This window comes from Astatotilapia calliptera, chromosome 14 (assembly GCF_900246225.1).
Source record: "Astatotilapia calliptera chromosome 14, fAstCal1.2, whole genome shotgun sequence".
In the NCBI taxonomy this organism is placed as follows: domain Eukaryota; kingdom Metazoa; phylum Chordata; class Actinopteri; order Cichliformes; family Cichlidae; genus Astatotilapia; species Astatotilapia calliptera.
The window spans coordinates 31,421,414-31,434,865 of record NC_039315.1 but is presented as its reverse complement, the minus strand read 5'-3'; the positions used below and the strand labels follow the sequence as shown (position 1 = coordinate 31,434,865).

The 13,452-nt window shown below is 41.3% G+C and overlaps 1 protein-coding gene across 1 annotated transcript in view; it reads right to left on the bottom strand.

Annotated features, from left to right (window-relative positions):
• Positions 1-13,452, bottom strand: part of LOC113035750 (calsyntenin-2) — a 338,907-nt gene that overhangs the window by 6,262 nt on the left and 319,193 nt on the right. The window contains exons 12-15 of the mRNA XM_026191409.1: positions 11,109-11,320; positions 5,805-5,975; positions 5,566-5,711; positions 3,152-3,275 (exon numbers count right to left, since the gene is read on the bottom strand). Of these exons, the coding sequence (XP_026047194.1) occupies positions 3,152-3,275; positions 5,566-5,711; positions 5,805-5,975; positions 11,109-11,320 (653 nt within the window). The remainder of the gene's footprint in view (positions 1-3,151; positions 3,276-5,565; positions 5,712-5,804; positions 5,976-11,108; positions 11,321-13,452) is intronic.

The window sequence follows — 13,452 nt, the reverse complement described above, 5'->3', positions numbered from 1 at the left end:
TGATCTTCACATCTTCTTGAACCTTCATGTAACTTGTGTGTCTGTACGCATGTGTGACACACATCTTGCCGTTTGCTAATACTCTACATACGTCAGGCCGTCTGAAACATTAGACAAAATCGCGTCACAGGTGTAAAAATGTATTGAAACATTTTATTTGTCACGTATGGCTCGGCGATTGCCCACCATCCACCTCCCTCTGCGCTCCCCTGACCTCCTTTTCACACACACCCTCCAACTCTCTGAGCCGTTAACAGCATCGGCCACTGAACTCTCCAGGACTCTAAGTAGAATCCATTAGAGTGTGATGAATAATTAAATCTCATGTGTTAGATTAAGACCAATGTCTCTCCTCCTCTCCATGTTTTTTTTTTTAACTTCAGATCACTCATGTGCTCAGGAGGAGGGTAAGAAGCCTGCTGCATCATTTGGGAGGGCCTCAATCACGGAGAGGCGCAGAGTAGGAAAGCAGCAGTCTGATGAGCGCTGCGATAAACAAACTAGAAAGCGGAACGGAGCGTTCCCTTGGATCTCGCTATGTTTACCCTGGGATGGATGGCTGACAGAAAAACTCTTCACAGGCACAGCAGAGGCTCCTGAGTCTGAGTCTCAGCATTTCACCCTCTGTCTCTCATGGTTTCCTTTGAGAGGCAGTGTTTTGTCAAGTTTACGTCGACACTTTTTCCACATTTGAATTTTCCCATTTTCTAAGCTGAGCAGTCATGTATGCAACTAATCCAAGACTCCTAATACTTTTTACTTCTGTATTATAACTTTAAGCTTTGTAGCTGTGCCTTGTTTATAATGCTTTACCTTTATTGATTTCCTTTTTTTTCATGTCTCAAAATGACTTGACAACTGTCAAAAATGCAAGTTTTTGCTCTCAACTGTCAGTCAAACAATATTTCATGAACTTTACTCAGAACCTTCTTGCTTCTTTGACTTCTTTCACCTCTCGTATATTTCGTTTTTTCCGATTAAAACTCACTGCATTACCCGATTTGTGGAAATACTAATTTCTATCACTGCAAACCCCACACGATGAACGCTTTGTGCGTAAGATCATTTAAGCAGCGCTCTGTGCCCCCCTCCAGGATCTGTGCTATACTTCAGTCATTAACACTGCAATATGAGGGCAGGAGTCAGGGTAACTAATGCCAAACTATTTCTGCAGGGTAGTTTAATTAAAAATGTCTCTTAGTGACTAATTTCCCTATCAATGTGTGGAGCTCTATTTGAAGTTCCTGCGCTGCCACATGTGCCAGCTACAGTGGCTGATAATGCTCGTCTTTGTCATAGAAAGACAAAGAGTTTGAGTCCCTGAATTTATTTGGAGTTTGAGGAGTTTCTCTCTTTTCCTGCTATTTGTTGCATGGTTACGGTGAAATACTGTGCTGTGATGACCCCGCCCACTTTGCCTGGTCTGCTCTTCCTTTTTCTCGTTTTGTGTAGAAGACAGACAGACATTGTTAAAACGGGCTGATTTGTTTGGTTTTGTTTGGTTTTCTTTCTTTTAAACATCTCCACCACATACCTGCATTCACAGGTACTCACCACATGACCCATTTAGCCACTCCACATTTCTTTTGAGTTTTTGTTCCAGGAGTGTTAAACCTCAATATTACTGAAGCAGACTCTATGTAGCTTCAGAATGAACCCCTAACAACCACAATCTTTCTTCAACTGTCCTCTATTCACTATAGAGTACTAATACCTGCAATAGAGTGATAACTCAGAATGTGTAGTAAGACAGTCTGTTCAAACATTGCATTTGTGCATGCAGAGGGCTTTGTAACTAACAGCTTAACCTATAGCAGCTGGCTACAATAATCTTCAGGGATTCATTTACTTCTACAGCTACTTTCAAGTCCTGTTCGGTATGGAATTTAGTTTACTGGTACATGCCCATACTACAGTACTGTTTGTTCTGTCTGTGCTGTTGGCAAACTTATACTTATCAATAGAAAAGCGTCTGGACTTCTTTAAGTTACTTGAAGACGTTTCACCTCTCATCCGAGAAGCTTCTTCAGTTCTAAGGTCAAATGGTGGGGAGTCCCAGATTTAAACCTAGTGGGAGTGACCCCCCACAGAGGGACAAAAGGACCCCCTGATGATCCTCTAATCGCCTGAGCCAAGGTGTGAAACTGGGTGTGGGTCCCAATCAGCCAGAGTTTCGGGTGAGTTCATTGTGAAACCTGGCCCCACCTTGTCATGCGAATTCCTGAGGTCAGATGGCCCAGGATGTGAGTGGTCCCAGGTTTAAATCTGGGACTCCCCACCATTTGACCTTAAAACTGAAGAAGCTTCTCGGATGAGAGGTGAAACGTCTTCAAGTAACTTAAAGAAGTCCAGACGCTTTTCTTTGCAAGATCCTTTGACTACGATGACCTGGATGACTGAGAACCTTCACAGACATATACTTATCAATATACTTGATCACATTAAGAAAAGCAGAATATGGGTTGGAGATTTTTATATGGGTCATGTTAGCCTGGTGCTAGTTGGTGGCAGCTTTTGTGGATATAAATGAGATGGTACTGTCATGAAATCGAAATGACAGGATGCTTTCATGAGGCCTTACAGGTGTATAAAAGGTAAAAACAGGTCATTTGGATGGTGGTTGCCCGGCAACATGATAGGATTAATATATAACATGCATAATTCAGATGTGTTATATACAAATTAGATGTTACTGTTATGAAATCAAAATGGTGGTTTTATAAGTTGTTATAGGTACATAAATGGTAGGTGGTTGCTAGGCAACCTGATGTTTTTCTAACATCTGACATAGTTAAAACCCAACAGGTGCCAAGTATGGTTGCTCAACTCCTGATGATCTAGGAGGAGTTCATGGGCAGGCAGAGATTTCATGTAATAAAATAAGATGTTTCAGTTTTTGGTGACCTAAAATGTTTCTTTCACTTTGGACCTTTTGCTTTTTACCTTAATCCATTTCAGGTTTTTCACTGGCCTAGAATTGCTTTAACAGGTTGTTTCTGATGCTAATGACACCATAACTCTGGTTTATATTAAAAATAAAACCTGTCTTCCTGTCTATCGCAACAATAATGTATTAATAATCATAATCTATCCTGGCTGAAGGTGACATTAAAAAATTGTAAACAATCCACCCCAGTTGCTTTTTTCTTACCCGAGCTGTGGATGGGGTACAGATCCTGGATCATGGACGGATGGTGGACCACCTGCACGTACGGAGGTGGAGCTACCACGTGATTGACGTGTTCCCGTGCTTCTCCACTGTGCAGGATGCTCACCTAGGTTGGGGACACATGAAGCAGGAGTGAGGATTTTAGAAAGTATGCCCATCAAAATAAACATTTTACAACATTCAATGTTTACCTGCACAACCAAAAAAGCCTCAACTCTAACGACTGATATTATAATCAGTGACAAATGAAAATGAAAATGGAATAAATGTGGAAGCAAATTTATGCTTGGATATTTTAGGAGACAGAACCAAATCAATACTTGAGTGTGAACACCAGGGATGGATCAATAAGTCAAACCTTTCTCAGAGTAGGGACAGATGCACAAAGAACAGGTGTGTGTGTGTGTGTGTTAATGTGAGGCCTACTCTGACTTTGGTGTTCAAAGTTGCACTGAGGCCTCTTTAGACATGTTTAAGTCTTTTACAGCCTGGGTATTTTAGACGGTATTTTGCTACTAAGAGGCTGAAGTGGCACAGCTGGAAGGCTTGTTGAGGTTCTTTTTTAAATTCGCCCTGAAAGTTAAAGTGGAGACCTCAGCTGAGTCAGCTCAGTCACTTTGCCAGTTCAAGCACTTTGCTTCACTTGGTAGTAAAAAGCAACACGATCTCTAGTGGCACTTAGTGATATTAATGATTTTTGAGCATAATGTACATCTGTTTTATTCAAGCTGCTTGTCAGTTACATCTTCTTACATTGCCTTTTAGAAATACTTGAAGCTTGTCTGGGAGTGGGCGGGCTGAGTAAAATTAAAAGCACTGGGTATAAATGCATTAACCTGAATAATTATAGTCCAGCCCATTAAAAACAAATTTTCATACACTTAAAATATTAATTTTAACAATCATACAGTTTGCTTTTGATTAATGAACAAGTCATTGTCTTTACATCATAAAAACTGAATGCAAATTTTCACACAGTTGTGTAAAAACAAATTAAACTGTCATTTGATGAAGAACAGAAGAAAGTCCTTACATCTGGACTGCAAGAACTTGTTAATGTTTGGCATATTGCTTTAAAAGATAATTCTAGTTTATTTCAACCTTTAATATTCCGATTAAAAAATGGCAAACGTGGCTACACTGGTCACCCAAACTTTATAGGTTCTCCCTTCATTGTAGGCGTAAATGTGTGGCCGAAAATAGTATGTTGATGCAGCTACCATGATCAATAGAGCCTTGACCACCACATGGATAGGAAACATGGAGGGTTTATATGAAAAGGGATTATAATGTATAACAAAATTCTCAGGTGATTATCAAACTAACTGGAGATTCAATTTCCGTCTAAACAGATAGTTTCAGCTATACTCAACACATTCCCAAAGTCCCAGAGAGCCACGACACACTTAAAAATCTGAAAATCTCATGGGGCCTACCCGTTCTCATTCTAATTAAAATACACAAGAAAGCGATGCATTTCCATTTTATTCAAAATACATAAACAGCACAGGCTGTTGGCTATAAGCTGCTAATGCTTTCCAGTCACATACAAGGCTGATGGGACACAAACTTCAGTACAAGAGCAGTAAATTCACAAACTAACCACCTCCTATTAATGAACTCTAGTTTTAACTTTTTATATAAATAAATAAAAGTTTATAAATAAATATGTAATTCTACATACTCGTAATTTCAAACTGAATTTATGTCATCGCTGTGACCCACCTGCAGTACCTTCACTAAAGCAGAGATTCCCTGGTCCATATTTTGGGAATCTCTACATTAGTGGACAGTAACAATGCTCCCGTAAGGTTTTTTTCTAGAATGGTCAACAGGTGAATTCACTACACAAATTTTAAAATAATCCATTATGGTTTTCCTTATTTTCTATGTATACTTTTAATGATGGCTGCTCTCGTTAGACGTTCATACTTCCACATAATGACGTGAATGTAATGTATACAAGTAATCCTTTAGTCCTCGCTTTTGAAGAGTACCTTTCAACTCTCAGATCTGTGAAGTGACAAAAGTGGGGATTTATTTTTTTAATTAGGCCTTTATTTATCCAGGCAAAAATCTAATTGAGATTAAAAATCTCATTTCCAAGAGAGACCTGGCATCTAAACCATGTAATGGATACAATTAACATGGCTATCTCAGGCACCCAACTCCTGCTGTTCTAAACCTTCTGTTTGCAAGTGGCAGCCAATCAGGAGAAAGCTACAGTATCTTAAAGGGAGAGAAGAAGAACTGCTTGAATCAGACAGAGGATGAACTGAAAGGACAAATATGATATAAATACATTTTATTAAAATCTTTTTTTTATTAAATATGGATTACTTTGACAGATGCCAAAAATAAGTATGAAGAGGATCCTATCTGTGATTCACACTGACCTCAAGGCTGAACTCATTGCTGGTGTAGCGTCCGTTGAGCTCTGAACAGGTGAGGCGAAAACGCCTCTCTGTTAGCTGCCCGGGACGCCAGTTGTAGTAGCGCACCTCTCGGATCACCTGCTCATAGTTGGACATGGAGTCCACGCCTGTGGAAGGAGAGAGAGACAGCACAGGTTTGTCCAGCTAGTATATGTAGTAGTGGTAGATAGGAGCCAGCTAAAAAGGCATCAGTAACCTACCGTATATGGACATGCCAGAGGTGGAGTTGGTTGCATCAAGGTGTTTTCCAAGCAGAGCGCTTCGTTGCAGTTGGAGAGATTCGTGCTCTGGGCTCAGCTCCTCCCCCAGCACCAGGACATCACAGTAGTCTAAGTTATGAATGATCTCCTCCATCACTCCAGGTCGATGTGCTACACACATAGACACACACACACATGCAATTTGCTATAATTTGCCCCCTCTGATGCTCATCCCAGAGGGCAACTAAAGAAGATCAGCATCAGTTTGCTTTCAGCTCACTCCATCCTGTGTTTTACCAGCCGAAGATAGCGTTGGTATTATAACTTAGTGTTTGAGGTCAATTTCTATTTTTAGTTCCGAATATGCTGTTACTGCTAATGAGCTCCACTGCAGCTCTTTTCCATTCCTGCTTCTCAGGTGGTTATTTTAGCTCAGCTTCCTTTGTTCTAATCTCACAGAATGATCCAAACTAATAATCAAATACGCGGTGCCAAACACGGCCAGCGTGAATGAATGTACCGTTAATTGTCACATTTCAGCAGTCTAATTGCTGCTGCCATGCCAAAAAATGTGTGTGGAAGAAAACGGTGCACGCTTTGAAGAACCATAATTCGAACAGCACAGGACACAACACCTACTCCTACTCCCACTCCCAGGCTCCAATTACCCATGTACTCTCTGAACACAGTCAGCGCTGTGAGCTGCTGTGGTACCGTGTTCCTGCAGACAGCTCCCATCACAGCATTTCTGGGTGGCTGCTGGGGCTCTTTGACAGTCTGCTAAGCACTAGCCTCCACCTCTCAGCTGCTACCCAGCTTTCTCCCTCGCTGTAGATTCCCAAGGGAGGAAACCAGCTATGCCCCTTTTAACAGCTCCCCAGTTGAGAAGGACAGACACTGTATGTTGTGTGTCTGTGTTTGTGGGGAGACTGACGCAGCCGAGAAAAGGTAGGAAAGTGAGCAAAACGGGGAAAAAAATTTGGGTCCTAGAAGTAAAGGTATGTATGCTTTTTGTGAATGAATTACATTTTCTTTCCCTCAAAGTGCTCTGTAGTTCACGATAGAAGTATTTAACCATATTTTAGCCTATTGTTTCAGGTTGAGATCTCCTTTTAGCTCCTTTTAGCTCCAATGTAGCTTGCCATCGCCAGTGTGTGAATGTGTGTGTGAATGGGTGAATGACTGAATGTAGTGTAAAGCGCTTTGGGGTCCTATGGACTAGAAAAGCGCTATACAAATGCAGGCCATTTACCATTTACCATTTTATGGGAATCTGCAGCTGAATCCAAAGGTGGGTCCATCCAAGACCCTGCCCCTGAAATAAAATGCTGATTACCTTTTGTTGCATCTTATTTTAAATCCCAATGAATTATTGATGCAGTTTACTAACTGAGTTAACAGGCTGGCACCAGGTTTCACTAAAAACTAAGTGATAATGCCAAACTGAAAATTATTAAGAATGACTTCCCAAACAAAGCCATCATGTCAAGGTGGATATGTCTGGCTTTTATATGCAGTCTGTGGTTACTGAATTGACTGGAAATTAGAGAGTAATATATGAGTACACACACTCATTTTGAACAGTGTGGTGATGCAGTCAATTCTGACCTTAGAACTAGTCTGGGCTGAGATGAAAAACAAGAGCAGAAGGTAGAGAGAATGCAAAAAATAGAAAGAAGATAAAGAGTGCTGAATGAGTAAAGAAATTAAAACTAAAGAAAACTCTGGATCGAAGCAGAAAAGAAGAGAAAAAACGATGACCGTTAAAGCAAATGGGTCAAAAACAAGTTAAAGAAAGAAGTGATGACCTTGCCTTTGAATAAAAGAATCAGAATAAGCCTGGAAAAGATACGGAAATATGAGAGAGAGAAACGAGGCAGTGCTGAGCAGGCTTAATAAAAAGACAAATGAATGACAGAAAGACAAAGCAAGGAAGAGGGCGAGGGGGTGATTAGCAGGGTCCAAAAGAAACCTATTGCATGCCCCGAAAAAGAAATATGTGATTTATCTTGAATCCTTTAAGCCTTGAGAGAATACAAAATCTGCTCATTATAGAACTTCATCGTGACGCCCTCTCCCTCACATCTTCCCATCTATCCTCCTTTTTTCCCTCTTCCATGTCTTTCTGTGGCTTCCAGCTAATCTCTTCGCCCCCAGCCAGAATATCTCCTTCACCAGCAGAAAGAACTCCAAAAACTCCTGAAAGGGACACCGCTTTCTACTCGTCTTCCTGTGCCGAATTACGCACAATGGTGGGCTAAAACCTTCCTCTCGCTCTGCTTATCTGCTCCTAATTGGCTGCCAACGGCAGGGCCTGGGGCCGAGCCAGACGGTTCCTGCCTCGGTGGCCAGATCGTTGGATGAGACCAAAGCCTTCGGGATTTAAATGTCATACTCATTTGCGGTCGGGCAAGGCAGCGTAACCTAGCGAATCAGTCCTCTGGTAGGTATAGGGCTTACTCAGCAGGAGGGCGTTTGCATAGGCTAAGATAGTAAAGGGTATACCTACAAACCTGTGTGCACAGGGAAGGACTGTGCGGGCATTTGACTCAACATATTGGCAAGGTGATTTGAAAAGGCTGTCACTTAGACCCTTAGTTGGAAAAGCCTTTGAGGGAGTGTTACGGCCTAGCAAGAAGTTTTACAATGTTAAATTTGATTTGTTTTTGGTACGGTACTTTTTCTTTTTTCTCTCGTTTGTTTCTAAAAAGTCTAAAAAGTATTTCTAATCATAATCTACTGCAAAACATGAAAAATGAATTTTTAGATGCAGTTTAGCAGTGTTTGTTGGAAGATCCATGCAGTCCTAATGGTCGTCAAAAACGTCTTCAGCTTTACCAAACCAAACTGCTGTCTGCTAGGAATCTGTAAAAATTTAAGGAATTTAAGGACCATTTTTAACTTCATTTCGTATTTAGCGGTGAGTCAAACAAAATTCAGTCTGGGATGCTGGTGATCATGAAGTTACGTATGAGTGATGTACGATGAACGTGACGCGTGAAACACAAACGGAGAACGTAACATCGCATTCACAGAAGGATGATGAAATGAAACAAGATATATACAAAAATCAAAAGAACTGGGATTTATAATAAATCCTTTAAAAAAAGAAATAGATGTTATTAGTCACTAAGATTCATTAAAGCTGGCCCACCTGTTAAGTAGGAGGCAGGGTACATGTAGATATATAAGCTGTGTCCCAATTCCTAGGCCGCATCCTTTGGAGGCCGCATTTGAAGGCTGATTATGTCACAGCCAGGCGATGAAGGCTGCCCCAATTCAAAGGCTTCTCCGACAAATGTGTCCCTCATTTTCCTGAATTTGAAGGACATGTCGGATTTATCCTTCGTGGCCCAACCTATCCCAGAATTCATAGCGTGGCCCAGCCAATTCCAGTTCCCAACAATGGCGGCAGTTACTTAGTTTTGATCTTAACCATATTACTCTTTCTGGGTCACAAAATAAACTTTTAAGATATTTTCAGGCGAGAATGCAGCTGTGTAAACTTCAAATATCTGCTTGATTTATCAAGACATCACATATTTGCGAAAGTGCTCCGACGTTTTTGGAGACGTCTGTTACCCAGCAGCTCGATAGCTAGCCGGGGTTTCAAGGCTCACTAGAGCCGGTGAGAACAGCGAACTCCCGGCACATTGTTTTCAAACTCCCTGTGGTCTTTTGCTACTCTGGTTAAACATGATATATAAGTCACCTGGATAACTTAAAAATGTTATTGTTTGGCTTTTTTCAGTGTTTTATTTGTTCCTTAATCAATCGGTTTTGCTGAGATTAAAGTTATAGTTTTCACACAGCTGAATGAACATCAAGGAGAAAACTGATTAAACAGAAGTGTGAGATGGTAGAGAATTTACTTCAGTGTGCTGTTATAGTTTAGGGAGCAAGGAGCAGACGGCTGAGTTTATTAAAGTCCACCGAGATAGCTGGTGATGCAAATCTGAAGGCTAGACCGTCGCATTAAACAGCCTCGCACTTCCGGCCTTCTCGGTTTTCAAAGGACCGAGACATTCAAAGGACATACACCACGAAGGCCGTGGTCTACTTAAAAAATCAGTTTTTTAAATTGATTTACAATTCTACTATTTTACTATGTTTTATTATCTCTGAGTCAGCGTAGAAACAGACAAGTAAAGGGCTTGTAAGTGACTCAGAGCTACACTGCCACAAGCTTGACGCCATCATGTTACAAAGGAACAAACCAGCAAAGAATCATTCATTGCTACTGCAGTGGATTGGTCAATTTGGTACCAGTTCTAAACTGCAAGCTTAGGTGAGGGAGGTGTTGTTGAAGGTCTTTCATTGTAGATCAGGGATCTGCACACCAGTGCCCAGTTTTGATTGATCCATTTCTGACTTTGTTTTGGGACCTTCACACCTTCCAGTGTGCATACATGAAAAATTGGAGTAGTAGCAAACCCCAGCACAGAACATACCAGGTGCAGTTGACAACAGGTATGACTCCATGAAAATTGGAGATGGGTTGCTAAGTGGCTTTCAGATGTTTATATTTATTTGTAGGACTTCCAAAAGAGTTAACAGTTTGCGAATAGACAGCGGGAATACTACTTCAACCTCTGCTACAGTCACATAATGCATGTGTAGGTTTATATAAACCTTTATTCACATTTTTTGGCGATGTTGTCAGTAGTATGGAGTTAAAGCAGCAGTTTTATTGAAGTTTTATTGCATCCTGTACACGTTAGAGAACTTGTCAGTGTGGGAGCAAAAGCCCATCTTTAGTTTCCTCGAGTTTGTATTGTGCACAGATGTACTAGATGAAAGAAGAACTCGTTGCTGCTTGTTCAAAATCTCACGAGGCATCGTGAAATGTTTCAGCTTTCTCTGAAGGTTTGTTTTGCAAGACAGTTGGCGCTGAATAGGCTATGGAACTTCATGAATGAGTGAACATATTATGAATATGAAAAAAAAGCTAAAATATTTAGCTGAGACAGATTTCTACCTGTGGGAAGGAGTGCATATCCCACTTTGTGAAGTGTACGCAAAGTTGCACTTTCTGGTGTGTAAACTTATTGTTGAGAGCATTATTTAAAATGATCAGAAAGTGACATGTAGCTTTAAAAAATGCTAATATGAGCCCACACATGCAAGAAAACAATCAGGATACTAGATTAGAGTTTTCCTTTCCTCTTCCCCGAGTGTGAAATGATCTAGTCCACCTCCACCTCCTGATTTCAGCCTTACGGGTAACCCCTCACTGGCTCTCCACCCGCTGCTGCCCGTGGTCGATTGTTTTCCACACTTGCCATACTGGCATAAGTGTCTTACCTGTGTGATGTGCAGCGGTGTCTGCCCTGGTGACTGTGCTGATGATGTGGAGGTCCTGGAACAGAACAATCCCTCCTGATGCTCTGAAGTCGGAGGCTGGATGGCTCAGTCTCTCCACTCCGCTGATTGTGATCCTGGGTTCACTGGGCTGAAGCACCATCACCACTGCATCAATATCTGGGATGGTAATGCACGTGTCCTCACCAAAACACCTGGACGCAGAGAGGCAGAAGAGTGAGAGAGACTGTGCGAACCCAAGCTGGAATTAGTGTGGTGTTTTACTGCATTGCTCCGTTTAGCTGTAGTGTGAAGATGCTGTTTGGTTAAGCAGATTTTGTGGAGAGACCGCTATATGATACAGATCAGATTTTGAAAGTTTTGGACACTCCACACAGCTGATGAAGTCAGAGTGAAGACTCCATGTGGTGAGCATGGTTACAGAGATTTGCAGGTATGGGATAACTGCTGGTGAACTTTTTAAAGCTCTGTTTTAATTTCTGTTTCATGTAATTTATGGGAAAGTATCTTGAGGCCTCTGATGGCAGAGTACATAAGCATTTATTGGAACATAAGAAAATAGTACAAAAATACACAAATAATACAGGAAATACGGAGCTATACTCGTGCTATAATAAATGTAAATGTGTGTTCTGCAGCCCACACAAACCTTTGATCACACTTCTGAATATTTAACAACTGTGACTAAAATTTGCTATTTAAAAGGAGCAGTTATCTTCAATCCAATCAATCCATCCACGCAATTTAATGTCATTTAATGTAATTCCTCCACAACGACGAGACGTTCTGGTTAAGAAAACAAAAAAACATGTCAAACGTTCAAACAAAATTATCCGTATTTTCCTGTAAATACAAACTTGATGCTGGCCAGATGAGACACCGGACAGTGATGATGATGACGGTGATGATGACTAATGGGTGCTGTCCCACTCCTCCAGCCTCACACAAGTGTGCACTGTACACTGAGGGCTCAAACACAAGCTTTCTTTGGGATCAAAGATAGTCCAGTGACATGTATTTTTGAAGCATTTGCTCAATCTTCTCTCATTTGAGCTAAACGCAGATCATTTTAATCGATTTTCAGAAGTTTCCAGAGCATCATACATCACGCCAGATGCCCCAATTTGCACAAAGTAACCTAGACATCATCGTTATGCTAATGAGGAGCAGGTAGTACAACTATACCAGAATCCAACGAATGGCTGATTTGACAAACGGTCCATGGAAATGTAGAAATGACAGATCGTGTGGACACATACCATGATAATAATGCTACTGTGACACTGGGGGGTAATTTTTCTGGGGGTAGCGCAGGTCATCTACTAATTAGAAAGTTGGTGATTCGATCCCTGGCTGCTCCAGTCTACATGCCAGAGAGACTTTGAGCAAGATACTGAACCTGGAGTTGCTCCTGATGTGTTCATCAGAGTGTGAATGATTGTGAGTGTTAAACAGAAAGATGTGCTTATATGAATGTGTGGGAATTATTCGTGCTTTAAAGTAGCAGAGCAGAAAAGTGCTGCATAGGAACCACTGACCACAGTCTTCTGTAGATGTTAAAGTTACCTATCAGCAGCGTGTGACAGTAGTTTGCCCTTTTTAAATGTTGACACTTGTCCTTATTTCAGTCAAGATGTTTAAATCCTAAGGAGTAGGTCACTGAGAGTAAGCCACATACTCTATAACAGCGGTCCCCAACCTTTTTTGCACCAAGGACCGGTTGATGTCCGACAGTATTTTCATGGACTGGCCTTTAAGGTGTCGCAGATAAATACAATAAAATAAAACCAGTACCTATACCAAAAAAAAAGAATATTTATTCATAAAACACGGGAAAAGACCCAGGGGAACCGAGCTAACGATAAAAACGATAAAAAATAACGTTGAAAACTGATAAAAAATACCCCTGAGAACCATCAATTTCACACCCGAACCTCAACTCTTGTGGTCCGGTACCAAACGACTCACGGACCGGTATAGGTCCGTGGCCTGCGGGTTGAGGTCCTCTGCTCTATAAGGACTATCTAGCTGATACACAGCACCAAAGTGTGACAGGAAAGTGCTTAAAACTTATTTTATAAACATTTTGGCCCTCAGACAAACTGACATACACCTATGCAGCATCACAATGTAAAACTGTGGAACTTTATAGCAACTAATAAAGCTTGTCGATGGCATCAAGCCCTCTCAGCTGTGCTCAAACCACAGCTGTGTGGTTCAAACCCAGACCACAGTGCGTGCAGTTATTAAAGAGGCAAACCGCTCCATCCTGTCAGTGCTTAGGCAGCAGACACAGACCTGCTGCGTTTTCACTCGTGCATGGCTG